This window comes from Gymnogyps californianus, chromosome 6 (genome assembly GCF_018139145.2).
Source record: "Gymnogyps californianus isolate 813 chromosome 6, ASM1813914v2, whole genome shotgun sequence".
Classification (NCBI taxonomy): Eukaryota; Metazoa; Chordata; class Aves; order Accipitriformes; family Cathartidae; genus Gymnogyps; species Gymnogyps californianus.
The window spans coordinates 35,204,395-35,223,171 of record NC_059476.1 but is presented as its reverse complement, the minus strand read 5'-3'; the positions used below and the strand labels follow the sequence as shown (position 1 = coordinate 35,223,171).

Genomic DNA, 18,777 nt, shown 5'->3' with positions numbered 1-18,777 from the left:
TTGGCACAAGAGGATAGTCTGATCTCATCCATACCAGGCTGTGACTGACAAGTACTCAGCGTGTTTACTATTAAATACTGTCTCAGCAACTGATGTGTACACAATTGCTCAGACCTTACAAATGAGAAGAATGAGCAATCAAAGCACACTAAAAGTCAGCCACAGTCTCTATTAGAAGTTAACAAGATGGGCAGCCACAAATTTAAAAAGCTATTCCCACCATTAAAGACTAAGAACTTGATACAGTGTACCATTTTGAGAAGTTTTCTGAGACTCTGAAAGAAATTACTATCTTCTTGTTGGTTTTGGAAGTGAAAAAAGGAAAAATCCTGCAGTAATCATTCTGAAAACTGTTGCAATAGCCAGTGTGTTTCAGAACTAATAACGACCTATACTTACACTACAGCAGCACCCCATAGACACAAAGCTTTAAAATGAAAAGATATTTTAATTATGTGCTTCAAGTCTTCTGCTTCTTGACAGAAAGGAGAAGACATGCAATTACTACAAGGTATTTCACATGTTTAGATGCGTAAGTATAATGGCATTTATAGAGCAAAGGGAAAAGATTTCATTAAAACGAAGTTTTGCCAAAGATTACGTGGAGCAGTGAATTTGAACCATTCTGTTTCCTGTGCACGACTCTTCAAGACAATTCACATGCAATTAAGAATTCTAATTCTCTACTAGCTCCATACCCTAGTTCCTTAAAGCTTTAACCAAATTATTTTAGTGGAGTTGATTAACCCCAAATTGCAAACTCTCAAACTGAATCAGAAGTCAGTGTGCTTGGGACATGCACGTCAGAACAAGTTCTCCATGTCAAAAGTCAGCAGAGGGCACTGTGACACACCTACAAATTAATATTTTGCTGCTCTTCTGGCCCTGAAAAATAGCAGGTCAGTCAGGAGAGGAGAATTCTGCTGCAGCCAAAATAACTGCTGCTCCTTCCAATCATCAGTCAAGACAACAGGTATTCCTGATGGCTGCCCACACACAACAACAAGGCTTCCTGGACTTGCTACAGACAGCAGAGGATAGCCATAGCTCTCGTATACAACACAAAGTCACCACACCAAAATTAAAACACTACATAAGTAAGTGAGAACCTCAGGTCTTAGCAGCTACGTAGTGGTTAAAAATATTTCCATCTTTCTTATGGCATTTAAGGAAAAGGTAGTATACATCTTTCGAACTCATGACACACAAGTCAGAGAAACGAAGCCACTGGAACAGGTAGGTCTGGAAAGAGACCAGGAAGGAAAACAGATCAAATAGAGGAAGACAGCATAATGGACACTGAGAAAAGAGGACAAGGAGGACAGTCTCAAGATCATTGAAATTAAGACCTCTTATGTCACACCACATCTACTTCTGTGCTACTTCCCACCTTCCTTTTCCATGTGAATTTTGTTCTATTAAGCAAAGTTAAACAATAGTCTCAAAGCTGTCCAAGTTCTCATTGAACACTTCCCCCTTCCTGGGAAGCTGAACACCGGCAAACTAGTTAAGTCCCACAGCTAGGAAACAAGGACACAAAGCAGAGGGAATTTATAAATAATATTAAGGACTCCCTTTTTAGCAAAAAATAATTAGGGCACACAAATGAGTGACCAGCAGCAACCAGAAAACCAGACTACACAGAACTGCACAATACATTGTCCTTTATTGCCTCTTGCAATAAATCTGTGGATAGCAGTAGCTATTCTCTTCATTCCGTGTACTATTGGTTAGGCCTATAGAGGACTTAATCCTCAAAATGCAAATACAACCCTTAGCAATTCATTTCAGGGAAAACACAACTAACCTCACAAGAATCTGGTCATTAGAAACTGAGGTGCTCAGCATTGCCGATACTACCCTTACAACCAACGCAGCCCAAGTTGTTGTTAAAACAAAAATTTTCTGGTTGTGCTTTTACGTAACGAAGTAGAAACAGGTTCAGCAGCTACATTTAATGTACAGAAAGTAAGCTTATGTCTCTTGCCTCTAGTGCTGTGTACTGCCCATGGGAAGATCACGCTGACAAAGGGCACGAACAGTAATTCTTCCCACAGCCTCTCTCTTCCAAACCGATGTCGTCCTTTGCCAATCCTGGAACACGATGCTCTACTTCGCAAGTTTCAATTATCTGACAAGTCTCAGGGAGGGCAGGGAGAGGGAGAAGGACTGCTACTTATCTAGGTGACCAGACCGCAGCAGGAAAATGTACGTGGCAGTATGAGAAGGCTTCCTGACAACAAATAAAGTTTTCAGATGAAACTACACCAAGACAGCTTAAGGGGGATGTTTGTCACCAACAAAACAGGGAAATCCTATTACGCCCTGCTTTGGGTCATACACTCCTGCTACACACTTTGCACTAATTCGGATGCTTGTTGGACTGCTTCGTGAGCAGATTCACTTCATTTGCCTGGCAAAAAGTCACACACAGCAAATCTCAGCTCAAGTGACCCAATAAGCACCGGGGTCCCCACAGTCACAGAGCTACTCAGCAAGGAGCACGAGGAAGACTCAGTTGCTCAAATATTACTCAACATTTCTTAGGGAATATTATTCAAATAAGCAAAATAACCCATCAGTTTCATGAAGGAACAGTACAATGCCTACGAAAAAGGCCAGAGGTTGCACTGGAGTTTACTCTTTCTCAAATAGAACTTGGACAACACATTAGATTATACTTTTCACCTAAGAAAGTTTGCCCCTTTGGTTGCCAAAAACTTAACTTTACACAGACCAGTACACAATAACACTGCCAGTCTATCTCTTCATCAGCTGATAACCTACACTCACCACAGACCCCCATTTCACACTCCCAAGCGTTCTCCTAATCCCTTCAGCTCTGCCACAAGTTGAAAAGGAAAACTGTTACCAAACAGATTTGATAGGTTAATTTGGATTAATTTACAAGCAACGCTCGCAATTTAATGTGTGACAGGCACCAGTGGCCTGAGCTTCTTGGCTCTTCAGCCTTAGGAAACATGCACTTACAGCGGGAGACACACGGTGTGACCACGAGAGACAACCTGTGCTCACCAGGAGCCCGGTGCTGGTTTTGCGGGCGCCTCTGGGAGCACAACGACCCTCTGAGGCACCAGACAGCTCAACCGCTGCCAGACAAGTGTCACTCTTGGGCAGAACCGTAGCTCCCGCTACCTCACTCCTTTCAAGGCGCGGGGGAAGCGCTCTGACCTAATTAAATTCCTAAAAGCAGAGTGGTTTGTTTTAACACAGCACGTCTAAGCCGTCGGTTGATGCAGTACCGCGGCACTTCGGCCGAGACATCCGCCCCCCCTCACCGCCCCGGCAGCCCAGCCGGCCCCGCACGACGCGGCCTCCGCCGCACCGGAGGAAGCCGCCCCCCGCCCCACCTGCGCCAGGAGCGGCGAGGCCGTGCCGTGCCGTAGCGGCGAGGCCGACCGCCTTGCCGCCCGCAACCCAACGACAGCTCAACGGCCGCCCAACGGGCGCGCAGGGCACCCAGCTGAGGGGGCCAGGGGGGAAGAGAAGAAAGGGGCGCCGCCTCCCTCCCGCCGCCCCCGGCCCAGCCCCGCCGGGGGAAGCCCCGGGACTGCCCACGCCCCGGGCGACGAGCCGCTCCCCGCCCCGCCGAGGGCCGGCGCTGCCCGCTCCCCACAGCCCAGCACTCACACGACGGCCCGCGAAATCATCCAGGAGACCATCGCGGCGGCGGCGGCGCGTCCCCTCAGCCAGCCGGACCCGAATGGCCGCGGCCCCGCCTCCGCCCGCCCCATTGGCTCGGCGGCTGCGCGCATGCGCTCTAGCAGCCGCGCGGGCGCGGCGGGAGGCACGGGGAGGGGGGTGAGTGGGGCGCGCCCCTGCCCGGCGGCGTGTGAGGGAAGCAGAGGCGGTTTATTTACCCCGGCGGCACGGCCGGGCTCTCTCAGGGCCCGCTCCGGTGCCGGGCAGGCCCGGGGACAGCGCACGCCGGGACGGGCTGCAGGCAGCGCCCCGCTGTTAAGGAGGGGGCCGCGCCTCCTGCCCGCAGCTACCGCCTCTTGCCCCAGCCCAGCGCTGCCGCTGGCTGCCCCTGCCTGCGCGGTGGGGTTCGTCCTCCACCGCCCTGCAGCAGCGCCGTCTGTTTTCAGAGTGACACATGAAGACAGCCTTTGCACGGTACCCGTCGGGCCGGGGCACGAAGGAGATAGGAACAGATGTAATTAATTAAGAATGCAGTAAGGCACCCTTACTCCCCTTCTCATCTCTTCCCTTCGAAGCACAGTGACCAACTCTAGCAAGAAGGGTGAGTTGGGATACTCGCCCCTTGCCTTTGCCTTGTGTTTCCTATGTGCTTACATTCTATTTGCTGTAGGACCTATCAAAACATTCATTTTACACGTTCATGTCACCTAACGTTGGCCTTGCTGACCCAGAGGTTGCTCACTCGCTGTGAGACAGAGCATGCCAAGTCACTTGTGTGTGCTGGGGGGGTTAGATAAGGACGCAGTACGTTACCGTGCTCACGCGGGCTGAAGCCCTCCCTTCAGAGCAGAGCTGTGGAGCCAGCTGGCTCCCCAGGGCTCCAGCACCCGTCTGAACCGCAGCAGGAAGGTGCTTCTCCTCCGTACTTGTTTACAAGCGCTCAGTCCCAAAGGCTGTCTAAGGACACATCCTTACGTGGGCCACGCAGACTGCTACGTGCAGTTGATCCAAAACTTCAGGTGACCGGGAGGGTGGGAGGATACGTGTGGGAAGGATTAGTGCCTGTGTGCCCTGTTACCTTTGTTCCTTCCCTAGACACCTTGTTATCAGCCACTGCCCAAGGCAGGACACTGGGCAAGACGGTCCACAGCATGACCCGGTCCGGATACCCTTGACAAGCTCATAGTCTAGCAGGTCGAGACATACAGAAGCTGAGTACTCCCTGATACCTTAGCTAATCCATTGCAAACCATCTCTGCATACCAGCTTTACATTTCACACAGAACTGTTTGTACATGTAAAAGGACAATATTTTGCTGAAACAGACTGCTTCATCTTTTCTCAGAAAGGGAGGTTGTAGAAAGTTCTGCCCATGCCATTCCTGGAAACATTCAACTTTACTCTTCTGATACCAACAAATGTAACAGTGATACCCGAAGCGATAGATGCTGATGCTACTGAATGTGCCACTCAGCAGTTAAGGTAGAGAAAGAGGAGGTTACTGTTTTCAGCACCGTTCCTGCTGACTCTCATGGTGAATGACATGCCAAGGTCAGCATCACAATTTGTAGCAGAAATTATTTCTTCAACACGTCTTTAAGTGAGGATAATACATAGTTTTCCTGCCTGCCATACAGTGTCTTATTCAGATGAAAGGTGCGAGGTGACTGCAGGATGGTTTCTGTTCCACAGGCAAGTGCCAGAATTCCTCACCTCCTCGAACCAGTAAAACCCAGCCACAGGCATCTTCAGTCCTCTGCAGGCTTCAAACACAACACATGCCATCAAAAGGCTAAAAGTAACTCGGGAAAGAAAGAAGAGAGTAAATAAACAAACATGGAACATTTCAACAGTGACAAGTGTTTGAAAACTGTCACTATAGTTGTATACTGTGAAATTTGAAGCTTGAAATGGGAAAGTATACAATAATACAAAAATAACCTTTATTTTTACCATGCAGGTATTCGCATCTGGAAAATAATGATATTGGCCATTTTCGGTATCTCCTTACCTTGACCTTTGTAGGGGGCAACCGATGCAGAAAGAGGTAGAGAGGAATTTGTTTGTGGGCAATTTAAAGTGCACCACTCATCAATCTTATTTTTGAAACAGGCCTAACCTGAATGCATTCTTCATTGCGTTCAATGAAAGGAGAAATCTGAACCACTACTTATATGCCTCTTGAATAACAAACCTCTCCAGTGGTAGACTGTACAAAGCAAACTTGCACAGCAAAGCATTCAAAGTATAAATTACTTGGGAGAGATTACGTTTTAGACTCCAGTTCTGTAAACTCCTGTGCAGAGGTGGATCCTGCTGCCTGCATAACACTCCGCTGAAGTTTGTAGCATTCCAGTCCATCTAGAGCAAACTGCAAGATAAGAGCTCTAGTTTAGAGCATATTAAATAAGTATGCAATAGATTTCTTTACTGCAAGCAATTGTGTGTTTGATACTATCTCAGAGAACCATTCCAGGAAAAGATTGATACTCTTTTTTAGTGTCCGAGATAGCGTATACATTAATTCCATAGCTGCATATTTTATTTCATATGGAGTATGTTTAAGAGAAAAACCACTCTTTATTTTGTATAAAGACATTTATTTTTCTTGCGTTTGTTGCCATGGCAATACTGTCTCTGGCAGAAAGTTAAATTTACATTTAAAGAGGCATTTTTTAAGAGGTAAAGGCAGATGGCTCCTAAGGGTAATTTATCTTGCTAAGAAGATTACACTTTATTTCACAGAATATTTTGAGACTTAATTCAGTGCAAGAAGCCGGGTGGCATTTGCTGGGCCCCCAGCAGACAGGCACAAGGATGCCACATGGACTTCCCTGTATTCCAGTTCACACATAATGATAATCCACGCTCCTGCACGGCAGAAACACAGGGAGCAGCATGGCAATTAAATCCATGCCATGTACTTATTCAAACCTGGGGTGTCTTACTCATATGTCTGTCTATTTTTATGTAAGGAAGAGACTTACAGATATCTCATTATAGGATATTTTTAAGCCCACCACAAAAGCCACTTAATATAGTTAAAAGTTGCTTTAAATAGTTTTAACAGTGTAATCACTTGTAAAGGTCACCTGCCCTCAATTTTCTTTGAACTTCTTTGTTATAATACAATGTATGTATACAAACATTAATGTTTAACTTTCACCTCCTTTACAGGTAAACAAACATTTTTCCTACTTTGCAGCTGTGAAAACAGCAACTGAGCAACATTTAGGAAGATGCTAGCTAGTTTCTGACAGAGCTTTTGATGTTGACTGTGGGATTTGGTCCCCTGCACTAGGAGGATGAGCTCCCCAAAGACAGCACCGCTTCCATGCAGCTCCCCAAAATGCATGCATGTTAATCGTGGTGCTGGGTTTTTCTTAACTTTGCTGTTTTATATGAATATATTCTAAATGAGTCTCAAATACAGAACAATTTGAAAAAAATTACAGAATTCTTTCAGTTACTGAATCATACCAGAGATGTTTGTAATTTTGGAGCCAGAATATGGAACAGATGATACCAGTTTATTTGTTGAAACAACAGAATACAGAATGGGTGAAGATGACTATTTCTTAGAATACTCTAAGCTGGTGTGATGCCCATAACTGATTATTAATGAATATGGTTGAAATTCATGGTTTATGCTACCTTCAAATATTTAACTCATGTATCTTTCCTGTGCATAAAGTGACAGCAAAGGTAGGCTCTGATCACTAGATAAACAGCCCAGTAGTCCTACTGCCTTAATGGGATTTCAGCTAAGAGTGATCGTTGGGCAATACTGTGGACATTTTATGAAATCAAAGCAGCTGAAGCTTTTGCGCACAATTCTGGACATGCCCCTTCTTGCTCACATGTGTGTTGCAGCCTCCCAGGGCAGCATCTCGCTGGGGAACACGGCAAAGACAGTTGGTGTCTAACACAGCTGTGTCTTCAGTGATTTTTTTTTTTCCAATACAGAGACAGACAGTATAGCAAGAGGCTGTAAGTTTATTTTTTCAGAAATACGTTTGTGTGAAGTTTATTAACATTCCACATTAGGAATCTGAAGCATCCAAATTAATGAAAAAAGGAAAAGCAAAAAGTTTAAAATGGGTATTTCTGCATTTTTTTAATCTGGTAGGTTTAACCACTGTTGTTCTCACAGTTTTATTACACACAGTCTGACATTCCTTTTAAAGCTCTTGCTTCTATATCAATAGGTAAAATCCTTAGGTTTTGAATAATTTCTTCCCCTCATGTTAGTAGATATACCTGCTAATGTGAAGCCTGAAAACTCAAACAGCAACAGGAACATGATGTTAAACTCATGGTTTGGGAGGGTTTCTTGAAGTCAGTTTCCTGACTTTTGGGGCCCTAACAATTTCAGTCAGTACTGAATTTTAAGCAATACAGAATTTGGAGTTAAAGGTATCTAGCTGGGGTTGTAGGATGACTGAACTGCATAGTAGAGGGAAATCTTTGCAAGCAGAGAAGTTAGCAAATGCAAGAACAGGCCCAGAGATTCCCCCCCCAAGACTACAAAAGAACAAGGTCTAGCACTGTTAATTCAGTGAGTTATAGGTCAGGGAAAGCAGATAAGGCCAAGACAGAGCATTGAAAGAAATCCAGAACAGCCCTGTCAATATAAAGCCAAAGCACTTTCATCACTCCTGCACTAGCCTGTTTTGACTGCAGCATAATAGAATAGAACCAGGCAATTCAGACAGAATCCAATTAATCTGATTAAAAGCACAAATATTACAGGGGTACTTTGCTTACTTTTTAAGAAAATTCACCATGCTGTGAAAAGGCTTATCACACAACTGTTGATTGGTTGTATCAATTTTTAAAGACTGGTTGCAATGGGTTAAATGCCTTCAGTTCCTTGTTTCTTAGCAGAAATGTAACAGCACCCCTTAGGATTTTTTTCTTAAGGGAAATGTGATCTAAAGAGGAAGGGGAAAGTTCAGAACAGCTCCATCTGAGACTTGTTCTCCTGGCAGCAGTCGTATGTCCATCCTACCTTATTGCTTCCATTTGGAGTTGAAAGCATATGAGATACAGCCCCACAAGGACAAGCAGAGGCAACAGAGGAGCAGATTTCCAGATCATCAAGAGTACCCGAGAGACTCTCACAAAGCAGCAGTGCCATACTTCTCGCTCCCCTACTTCTGTACTGATAAGCTATAGACAGAAAGGTTTTTGACATGTATTGCACATGGACCTGCAAACATTACTCTGTAGATAAGTGTGACCACACACCAGGGTTATACACCAGTGCATCTCAGTAGGGCAGTCCACTGGACAGATTTGTATAGTTTATTTTTCCCCTGTTCCCAAGTAGAGCGGCATTAAAGCTGTTAACTTCTTCAAAAGCTGCAGCTGAATGTTACAGTAAATATATGCCTCTCATGAGAGCAAACCCATTTTAAATGATGGGCTACACATACTCTGGTATCTGATGATCCACCCTCTCTGAGTTTTGAAATCTGTATACAGAGACACAGACCAAAGCCGTATTATTTCTTCCTGTCTGGGTAATATCATCTCAGCTATATTCCATCACTATTTGTGATGCATCACATTTAATAATTATAGCAATCTGTTGGAGATTTCTTCTTTAAAAACACTTTCTGCTTTTGATGTTTCCGATCACTATGGAAAGCTTATGCTATTTTATAGTCTGCTGACTAAGCTCATATGCACACCAGCTGCATTTTATCAGGAAACAATGTTTGCCTTTTGAACTGGCTGATAGATTTTACTTAAAATGAAGAGGAGACATACATTCTTTGGCAACACTTAGAACCTTGTTCAGCACCGTATCCATTTGCAGAAAGTCATAGCCTCCAGCTAAACAGCGCACCAGCCCATGGCCATCAGCCCAAAACAGGCAGGAAAAAAAAAATCTTAGAACCAGAAAGGACCCCAAATTTATCTGCTGCACAACAAAACCAGGATCACCCCATGTCATTTGGACAGATGTCTTGTCCTACCTGTTCCTGAAGCCTTTCAACAGAGATTACACACCTTTTCTTAGCTATTTTTACTAGTCCTTCACTATCCTACTGGGAAGCTTTTCCTTGTATCAAAGTTAAGCTGAGTCAAGTGGTATTCAGGAGTTTTTATCCTGTCTCCCCCAAGTGTGGAATGAAAAGTGTTAATTTCCTTTTGCAGCAACTTTAAAAGCTGAAAGCAGTACTTAAGCTATTACATCTTCCCTTGAAGAAGCAACCTCAATTCCTTATGGCACATTTTCTAGACCTTTAGATTCCCTTTACTACATCCAACTCCCTGTTGAAATGCAGAGCCCAAACCCAGTCCAGAGGAGCCTAATCAGTACCAAGAGCTGAAGGACTACATCATGCATTATCCAGCAAGTCAAAAGGCTGCCAGCAAAGAACACTGGGCTATCAGGTTTCCCTTTCTTCTCTCCCTCTCCCACCCCTCCAGGGCAGCACAGCACAAGAGCTACTCAGGCGGACCACTGCTATCAGCCAGGATAGCAATTCCTAAGTACAACCAAAAATTTGTCTTCAGCTGGCTGACTTCACTATGCCTTGTTCATCCTAAGACAGGTCTAGTCAAAACCACTGACCAACAAATGCATTTAAGGAAGCTGTTTTATTATACAATATCCTGATTTTTTTTTTCTTGGAGCAATGCTTTGTCTCTTCATTGCTTGGGGTCCTTTTCTCCCAAGAATTGTCGTCTCTGCATTCTCCCCTGAATTGGGGAAGAAGTCTCTTTTTATAGATTTTAAAACTGGAAGGGAGTATCAAATCATTTCATCTGACTTAAGCCCAAGACACAGAAATCATTCATTCATGTGTTGTGTCAGATAACCTTTGTTTTCTAGAAGAGGTGCTGCTGACAAAGGATATTGATTTGAAGGCATCAGAACATTGATTTTTAATTTTTTAAATTTTCATCAGTAAATTGTTTTTCCCTATAGGAAACTAGGCATATGTTTTTAAACTTTGACTTTGCCTTTAGTTTCCAGTCATCGGTTCTTGCTATACTTTAAGTGATAGGTTAAAGACCTCTTTCGCACTCATTATCCCTCCACAAGGATTTATGCGTGCTTAAGTCACCTTTCAATCTCTTAAAAAATTAAACTGCAAGCTTCTTTAAAATAGCTTTTTTTCCCCTAGTCCCTAAATGCTTTAGGGTAGATTTCTAGCCCTAACCCCAAATTTTTCCAGCACTTTCATATACTGAACACTGTAACTGGATTTCTGTTAATCCTATATGACTTTGAATGGCATAAGATAATAAAGCTGCCACCTACCTTTTATTCTTATTAACAGAGGTAACAAAATGTTATCCTTTTAGCCACTCCATCATATTGGGTGCTTACAGTCAGTTGTTTGTTCTCTTTGATCCAGGCATCTTTCTTACCTGCTGCTTCTCAATATCCTGGCTACCGGTCTGAAGGCTTTGTTGATATTCTCTGTTCTTGGAGGGCTCACCTTTCTTTAATACAGCAAAATTTACTTTGCTTTAAAGAGCCCAGATTATTAAGCACTTACACAAGGATGCTGTTCCCACTCACTGGAAGTTTGAGGGTTAGCACAAGGATCCCCAGGAATGAATCTTCAGCCACCCAGAGAAGGGGGAGCTGGGATGGACCCCAAAGGCATGGCTGGGTAGGAGCACCCTTGTGCCCTCACTCCTGCAAGCAGCACAAGGACTCAGCAGCTGATGCTGTGCAGGCTGACCGCCCTCCTTTCCTCCCCACCTCTGACAAAGCCTCCCAGGCTTGTCCTGGGGTCTGAAATCAAAGCTTAAGGTTTCTATGCTATATAGCACAATCATACAGAGTGTGCAGGTAGATTAACAGCAACAGGATCATCAGCCCTTATGTTGTATCTAACTTTCAGTTTACAAAGCTTCTAGAGGTAATGTTCATTTCCACCCTGCAGGAAACAAGTACTTGCTTCTTCCTATACGGAGAGTGACTAAGGTCAGCACTGAAAAAAAATGACAAAGGTTATATGGAAAAAAGTTTTGCTTTTTTGTTTGCTTGCTTGTTTAGCATTCCTAAAACTAGCAGATACGCACAGCAAAATATCTCTGTTGGTCCACAGGTCCCATACTTTAAATGGAAACCATTTGTTTCTGCCTCAAAAAGATCTTTCCCATCTTCTGTGGCAAGGAAGTCACCCTTTAGTCCTTTCCTCTGTTATATAAACAGGACATTACCAGTTAACAGGGTACATTTCTATGTAGTCTTATATCCTTAGAATACAAGTGCAAGCTGTTTAAGACATTAGCAATAACTGTCAAAGGCTTGAAGCCTCTCTGGAGAGCAGGGGGAGGCTTGCACAGGAATTTTGTGCACTGCTAGAAATCCCTACCAGAGTGTGTTACTCTGTAGTTGCTTCAGAAGGCAGCCTGAAGATGTGTCTTGTACTAGGAACTCTGCCACCTTCTCTTTCCAAATAGCCTTTTAGTTCTTAGGAAAGTTGACGCTGAAAAACAGAGCAGAGACAGTCTTTCAGCCTGTCTAGACATTCTGGATGCTGAATGTTTAATGTCCTGGTATAGCATAGCTGGACTATAGCAGTGGAAAGTGATGAAGGCAGGAAAAACAATAGGCAGAACTTCTGGTTTAACAGGCAAATACACTGCTGCTGTAGCTGCTCCGAGCTGGTAGTCTGCAGGAGGCTAGGGAACAATTATCTACATTATGTTAAGGAAGCTCTGTCTAGACAAATCAAAACTTCTTCCCACAGAGGTTTACCCTTTTTTGCATACCCCTTGTCTCCCAGAAGTTGCTAGAAAGAACTGTTAGCCATCAAAAATTGACACTGAAAGGCACCGTCCAACAAGTCAAAGATGGGAATCAGGAGCTGGTTTGTTACAGCTTCCTTTCCCACCGTATTCCTGTATGGACACAGTTCTTCCACATGCTCTTTTTTCATCCCCTCTCCCTCGTTTTGGAAAACAATCCACCAAGATACATGAAACCAGAAGTAACACACGGGGCGGGGGGGATGATGGATGACCAAAGTACAACCCAAAACTCCGGAACATCAGCAGCTGATCTCTGAAGTACTTAGGACCACTAACTCCACAAATGATGGATGCTCAACAATTAAGTGTGTTCATCAGCTGAATTAAAAAACATGAAGTCACCTTTATGGTTTTGAGTGGCTGTAAAGTTTACATGGTTGACCCACTGGGTTCTCAGATAAAAATCAAGTGTCCAAGTTCCATCACCCTTGGCATAGAACAAGTCTTGTAGCTAATGCAAACACTGGAAGGAAGACATTAATATCTTCCCTTACTTTATTTCCCTGCAGATGAGTTGCATCACAACTGTAGTCACCACTAAAATCTCTTGCATCAATGACTTCAGTCTTCAATTGGATTAGCAGTTACCACCAAACATGTGCTTTCAGATCCTTTTTTATACAAAAAAGGATCACTTAAGCAACAGGAAACACAAGTGTTAAATTGCTGGGACATAACTTAGAGAGTTCAAAGCAGACTAAGACATAAGAAAATTGGAGTCAGCATGAGGCTCTGAGGTGGTGCTTATTATAACCATTTCCTGGAACTTCCATTTTGTCCTTCTGTTGTCAGTAGTTTCAAATGAGAAAGACAGTGGATTTGCATTACATTTGGGCATATGAGAGTCCCAAATTACGGGTTTAATAAGAGCCATTTATAAGGGCCATTTGAGGCCTCTTCCTGTAAAGGGAACATCACTCTCCAGTCCAGGACACCAGTGCAGCCACACAGGCTGGCTCACCACCCGCCTTGGACCTTGACTTTTCTGAATCATCTCAAATAAAGCTCTGTGCAGTCATCTAAAGTCTGCTTCAGGTAAATAACATCACTGGGATTACAAAGCCAGCAGAAATTACTTGCTGGCCTTTTCTGAAGTCCAGGTTACACGTAGCGCTTTTAGATACAGACCAGCTTGTGCTAGGGAAGTTTCTGCACGCTGTATTCTCTCATTGCGCTTACAATTGCAACTCGTTGTTTTATAGTTTGGGGTCATCTTTCTTTAGATGTGGTCAAATAATGACTATTTCCATATAGTCACTGCTGCAACTCAGTAATACTGTTTCCAGAAAACTTTGCTCTGGTATTTTGATTAAAAGGGAAGAGATAAAGGGGAGGGGAAAAATAGAGGACCAAGATACGAAGATTTATCTTCAATCACTATTCTTCCTTTTGCCTCCTTTCAGCTACTTCTAATATTAGAGCTAGCAAGTAGTTTGGCCTATTACTCTTAAAGCATGATCAGTATCTAAACATAGAAAGAGTAGCACAGTATTCCGTCTGGCACCCAGTAGGTTCTTGGATTTAGGACTTGATAGTGAGAGCAAGCCCACCTTCAGACCATTCACTGAAAGGAGGTAGGTCTCCTGCAGATCTGTGCAGTCTGTGTTCAGGTCTGTGTCCTGCATGCAGCCACCTGCACACACCTTACTAAAATTTCTTCAGCAGGTGTTAAGAGCATTTTTGAATATTACAAATCTGCACATCCTACTTAGGATTCCTACATATCATCCTACAAAATAGTACAGGACAGAACCAGATAAGTCCCTGTATAGATAAAAATTTGAAGAGACTAATTTCTTAGAATTAATAGAAATTTCAGGTCCAGAAGTCCTATGCAACAGGAAAATAATGATACAAAGAAGTGTGATTGAGCATCAGTTACACTGGGAACAGCAGCAATGCAGATACCTACAACTACTGAGGACTGAGCACTTCTTTCTCCACTAATCCTTCTTTCCAAGAATGTTTTTTCTAATTCAATCATGTTTACTGTCAGTGATGCTTCAGCTACACAGTATGCACCTTTCTAAGTTTTAGACCTTTACCTGTAGCTAGGACTTACCTCAGGGAGAGAGGTACCTCCCTGGTTTGTACACTAGAGCAGCTGGTCTGTGATTGCATCCACAGAGCTGATTTGCTGAAGACAAAAGAGCTATCTGCTGGCTGAATTTCAGCAAACCAGGTGAGGAGAGCCAGTTTCTGCTTCTACCTTTTCCAGTCTAGGGTCACGAGCACTACAGGAGTGCAAGACACAACCTGAGCAGCAGCGAGGATGCAGACATAGTGAGCAGGTAGCACTGCTGGGACAGGAACCCAAGGAAGATAGCTCGGAGGTGGATCTGGGCAGAGAATTGGATGCCTTTGCCACCGCAAAATCAATAATAAATGTATAATATAGACTTGGTAATAATCAGGGGGTTATTAATACAAATAAGAGGGGTTGCTGGAATCTTTTTTGAAGATGGAGTAAAGAAGGAGCCAGCCTCTTCTCAGTGGTGCCCAGTGAAAGGACAAGAGGCAAACAAACACAAACTGAAATACAGGAAATCCCATTTAAACTTAAGAAAAGACTATTTCCACTGTGGTGTTGAACACTGGAACAGGTTGCCCAGAGAGACTGTGAAGTCTCCAGCCTTGGAGATATTCAAAACTTGACTGGCCACGGCCATGAGCAGCCTGCTGTAGGTGGCCCTGCTCTGAGCAAGGAGGTCACACTAGACAATCTCCAGGGGTCCCTTCCAACCTCAACTAGTCCGTGACTCTGAGACAATCTCTTCATTCAATTAAATGACACAGCAACAACCAAACATAATCTTCTGCTCTTAAGTCTAAGAAAATGAGCAAGGCCCTTCTCATCTCTCTGCTTACGTAGGCCTGCGCCTTTTCAGATTGTCATTATAAGATGTAATGTTTCATCACAGTTCCTGCAGTAAGGGCAGACTTAAATCAATTCCCTTTCCAGGACCAGTTTTGAGTATAGCCTGAACAAGTGTGACAGACAGACCCTGGAACACTCCTAATGAGAACAGCAAATTAATTGAAGAAGTTACTGGCTCAGTAGAAAATTTGTGGTAGTTTTAATTGGGATAACAGTGCCAGGAAAAATAAGAAAGTCCTGTTGCTTGATCAGCACAGAATCAGTAACATTTGTTTACATCCTGTGCCATACAACACTATGAAATATTAAGACAATCCTTACAAAGAGGTAAATATTGTTAAATAATAGCTATTACTTAATTGCAGGACACAATTAATACTAATTTGTTAGCCTTTCCTGATTGTCATGGTTTAACCCCAGCCAGCAACTAAGAACCACGCAGCCGCTTGATCGCTCCCCCCGCCCAGTGGGACAGGGGGAGAATCGGGAAAAAACCCTCATGGGTTGAGATAGAGACAGTTTAATAGGACAGAAAGGAAGGAAAAAATAATGATAATAATATGACAATAATAACACTAAAGGAATTAGAATATACAAAACAAGTGATGCACAATGCAATTGCTCCCCACTCACTGACCAATGCCCAGTTAGTTCCCGAGCAGCAATCCACCCCTTCCAGACAACTCCCCCCAGTTTATATACTGGGCATGATGTCATGTGGTATGGAATATCCCTTTGTCCAGTTTGGGTCAGCTGTCCTGGCTGTGTCCCCTCCCAGCTTCTTGTGCCCCTCCAGCCTTCTTGCTGGCTGGGCATGAGAAGCTGAAAAATCCTTGACTTACTATAAACACTACTTAGCTACAACTACAACCATCAGTGTGTTATCAACACTGTTTTCCTACTAAATCCAAAACACAGCACTATACCAGCTACTAGGAAGAAAATTAACTCTATCCCAGCCAAAACCAGGATACTGACACAGAAACTCAACAAGACAGGCAGCTGGAATACAAGAAACCTTCTTGTGTACACCTTCTGTGCCTTGGTTTTAATCCAGTTTGGAGCCAGTTTGCTGGCAGGAGGAAAGAAGAACTAGCATCACACAAAAGAAACAATCAGAAAAGTTTGGTAGTTACCACATTTGATAGTTACCGGTCTAGACTGAACTGGTATCAAACAATTGTGCTTAATGATATATACATATAGGGAAAATACTACAGTTCTATTAAGAAAATGCAAAGGAATTTGGATAGCAGAGTAGTAAGAGAGTGAGCATCAGACAGAAGAAATTGAGGAGAAAGAAAATTACAGAACCTTACAGAAAGAAAAGTTAGCTAAAAGAACTTTTTTTTAAGTGATTGTCTGTAAGCTTTTCTTTCTATCTCAGTTTCAGAAAGACCTAGCTACCTTTCTGGTTTTTTCCAGACAAGGAAGTAGCCATACATAACATTGTAAAGTCACTTTCCCTACCTAGTGCGTAGTTTAATGATAGCTAAACTTAGCTATTTCTCACCTCAGCTTTAGAGCTTTTCTAGACCCCAAAGCATCCCATTAGCTTTTTATTGTGTGTATCATGTAGCAGCATGCTAAACCATTTCCTTACCATAACCATCACCTGTTTTAGTTACATCAGTGTAAGTAATACCAACATCCAAGTTATTTCAGTCTAAAGGTGCTGTCAGCAAGAGCCCCTGCTTCTGAAGAGGTCACAACCTCAACACAATTCATACAGAAACTGGAGATCCAGTAGCAGGAAGTTACGTGGATGACAGCACCAATAGAGCTCTTAATAGTGATTTTTTAAAAGATGTATAAGAAGCTTTGAGATAAACATTGAGAAAGTTATGTACAGAGTACTAATCAGACTATAAGACTTCTGCCTCTTAAGTCAGAATTATTAAAGGTGCTCATGGCACCTCACACAGTGGATTGAAGCACTTGGAATAGCAGGTTCCAGCCAGCTATAGTTGCTCATTTTCCCTTTTCTATCTTTACTACACAATATACCAGCAATCTCCAGTGAGGATAAGAGTCCTGATCCAGCTCCCAGCTAATTCAAAGAAGATCTATACATTTATTTCAGTGCTAAACATATCCTGCTCTTTTCATTAGTAAAGGTATCTACTCATAAAGTGATCTACTTGAATGCCTTTCATCCAACACAGAAAGAAATTCTTCCACAAGATTCTGGGAGACTTTAGCACATCTTAAAAGTGAGAAAAAAGTCTGCCATAGAAGTAATAACTGCCTTCAGAGGATTGTTTGTGTTTTCAGGGATTTTTTTTTTTAACTGTTGTTCATCTGCTAATCTTAGAAAGCTACTAATTGCAAAACCACAGAGATAGCAATAGCCAAACATCTAGTGTTAGTTAAAAACAAATAAAAATACTCACACACTGGATAACCCACAAAGTTGGTGCTCCAGAAAGGTATGTGAGAGAAGCAGGCATTTCTATACACCAAGCTACATTACTACTTAATACTCTGCCAGGAGTAGCAGTGCACTTACTGGCTTTTATACAGCTTAGGTGTGAGTGGGAGGAAGTACTACTGGAAGTGAAGGTTCCTGGGAAGGTGATTAATTCATTTTTAAGGATGATTGGTTTCAGGTTTTATGTGTGAACGATTGACAGGAGAAAGGAACATCGTTGCTGGGAGCAGCCCGGTGAAAGGCAAGCCTTTTCAGGAGGAACATCAGCATTGCTGAGGCTGCTCAGGCTCTGAGTATGCCCAGTCTCTTCTGGAGTTTTGTTCTGTAGGCAGATCCCCTCAGCTAAATAAGAATTTGTTCTTAGTTCTGCTGCTTTCTTCTGGGCGTTACAGCATGCATTGTCCCGGGAGAGCTCTGTTAGGGGCTGACAGATGTGTCTAAAGCTCAGTTTGATTCCTGAGAAGTACCAAAGCCTCAAGCTGGCATCAGCAGATGGCTGAAAGGTAGGGAAGAAACTTGAATGGAGATCTAACATTACAAGGATGGCCACAAAATAGTCACACTGCTGCAGCCTGTGCATTGTCCTTGCTCTCAATGCTTGCACCTGCACTGGGTGACCGTTACCCAGCTAGGAAATAGCATCTTCCATCTGTGGCTTGAAGAAACTGAGAACATTTTCCTCCAAGCAAATTCAAGGAGGTTGTTTTAGATGGAGACATTATCTGATAAGGCCAAAGCAGGGCCCTGAAGTTTCACCTGAGGAATTAAGCCTGTAGGTATTCAGGGAAAGGTGGAGACTGACAGCCTTGTTACCGCTATTCCCCCACCCTCTGCTTTTTACCTCTATAGGGTGTAAACTCATCAGGCGTGGGAGAGGCTGTTTGGTACCAAGGTGTAGGGCCGGTCTAATGATGGTCTACCCTTAGGCTGCAGTTAAATACTGACTGCAGAACGCAGTGGCAGCTGTTAAAGGTGGTGCCGTCCCCAGCTGGAGGGAGGCGGCCAGCCCCACGGCAGA

The 18,777-nt window shown here is 43.4% G+C and overlaps 1 protein-coding gene and 1 long non-coding RNA gene across 4 annotated transcripts in view; both read right to left on the bottom strand.

Moving 5' to 3' along the window:
• Positions 1-3,679, bottom strand: part of REEP3 (receptor accessory protein 3) — a 38,473-nt gene extending 34,794 nt beyond the window's left edge. The window contains exon 1 of the mRNA XM_050898999.1: positions 3,652-3,679. Within this exon, the coding sequence (XP_050754956.1) occupies positions 3,652-3,671 (20 nt within the window). The 5' untranslated portion in view covers positions 3,672-3,679. The remainder of the gene's footprint in view (positions 1-3,651) is intronic.
• A 453-nt stretch (positions 3,680-4,132) lies between these two features.
• Positions 4,133-17,783, bottom strand: LOC127017993 (uncharacterized). 3 transcript variants are annotated; one of them, XR_007766672.1, is made up of 3 exons: positions 17,722-17,783; positions 5,920-6,034; positions 4,133-5,465 (listed from the first exon to the last, which is right to left on the bottom strand). It is a non-coding gene; the product is annotated as an uncharacterized LOC127017993 (long non-coding RNA). The 3 variants fall into 3 exon arrangements; XR_007766671.1 differs by having other exon boundaries at positions 5,934-6,034; XR_007766670.1 differs by having other exon boundaries at positions 4,133-5,455; positions 5,934-6,034.
• Between the last annotated feature and the right edge of the window lie 994 nt (positions 17,784-18,777).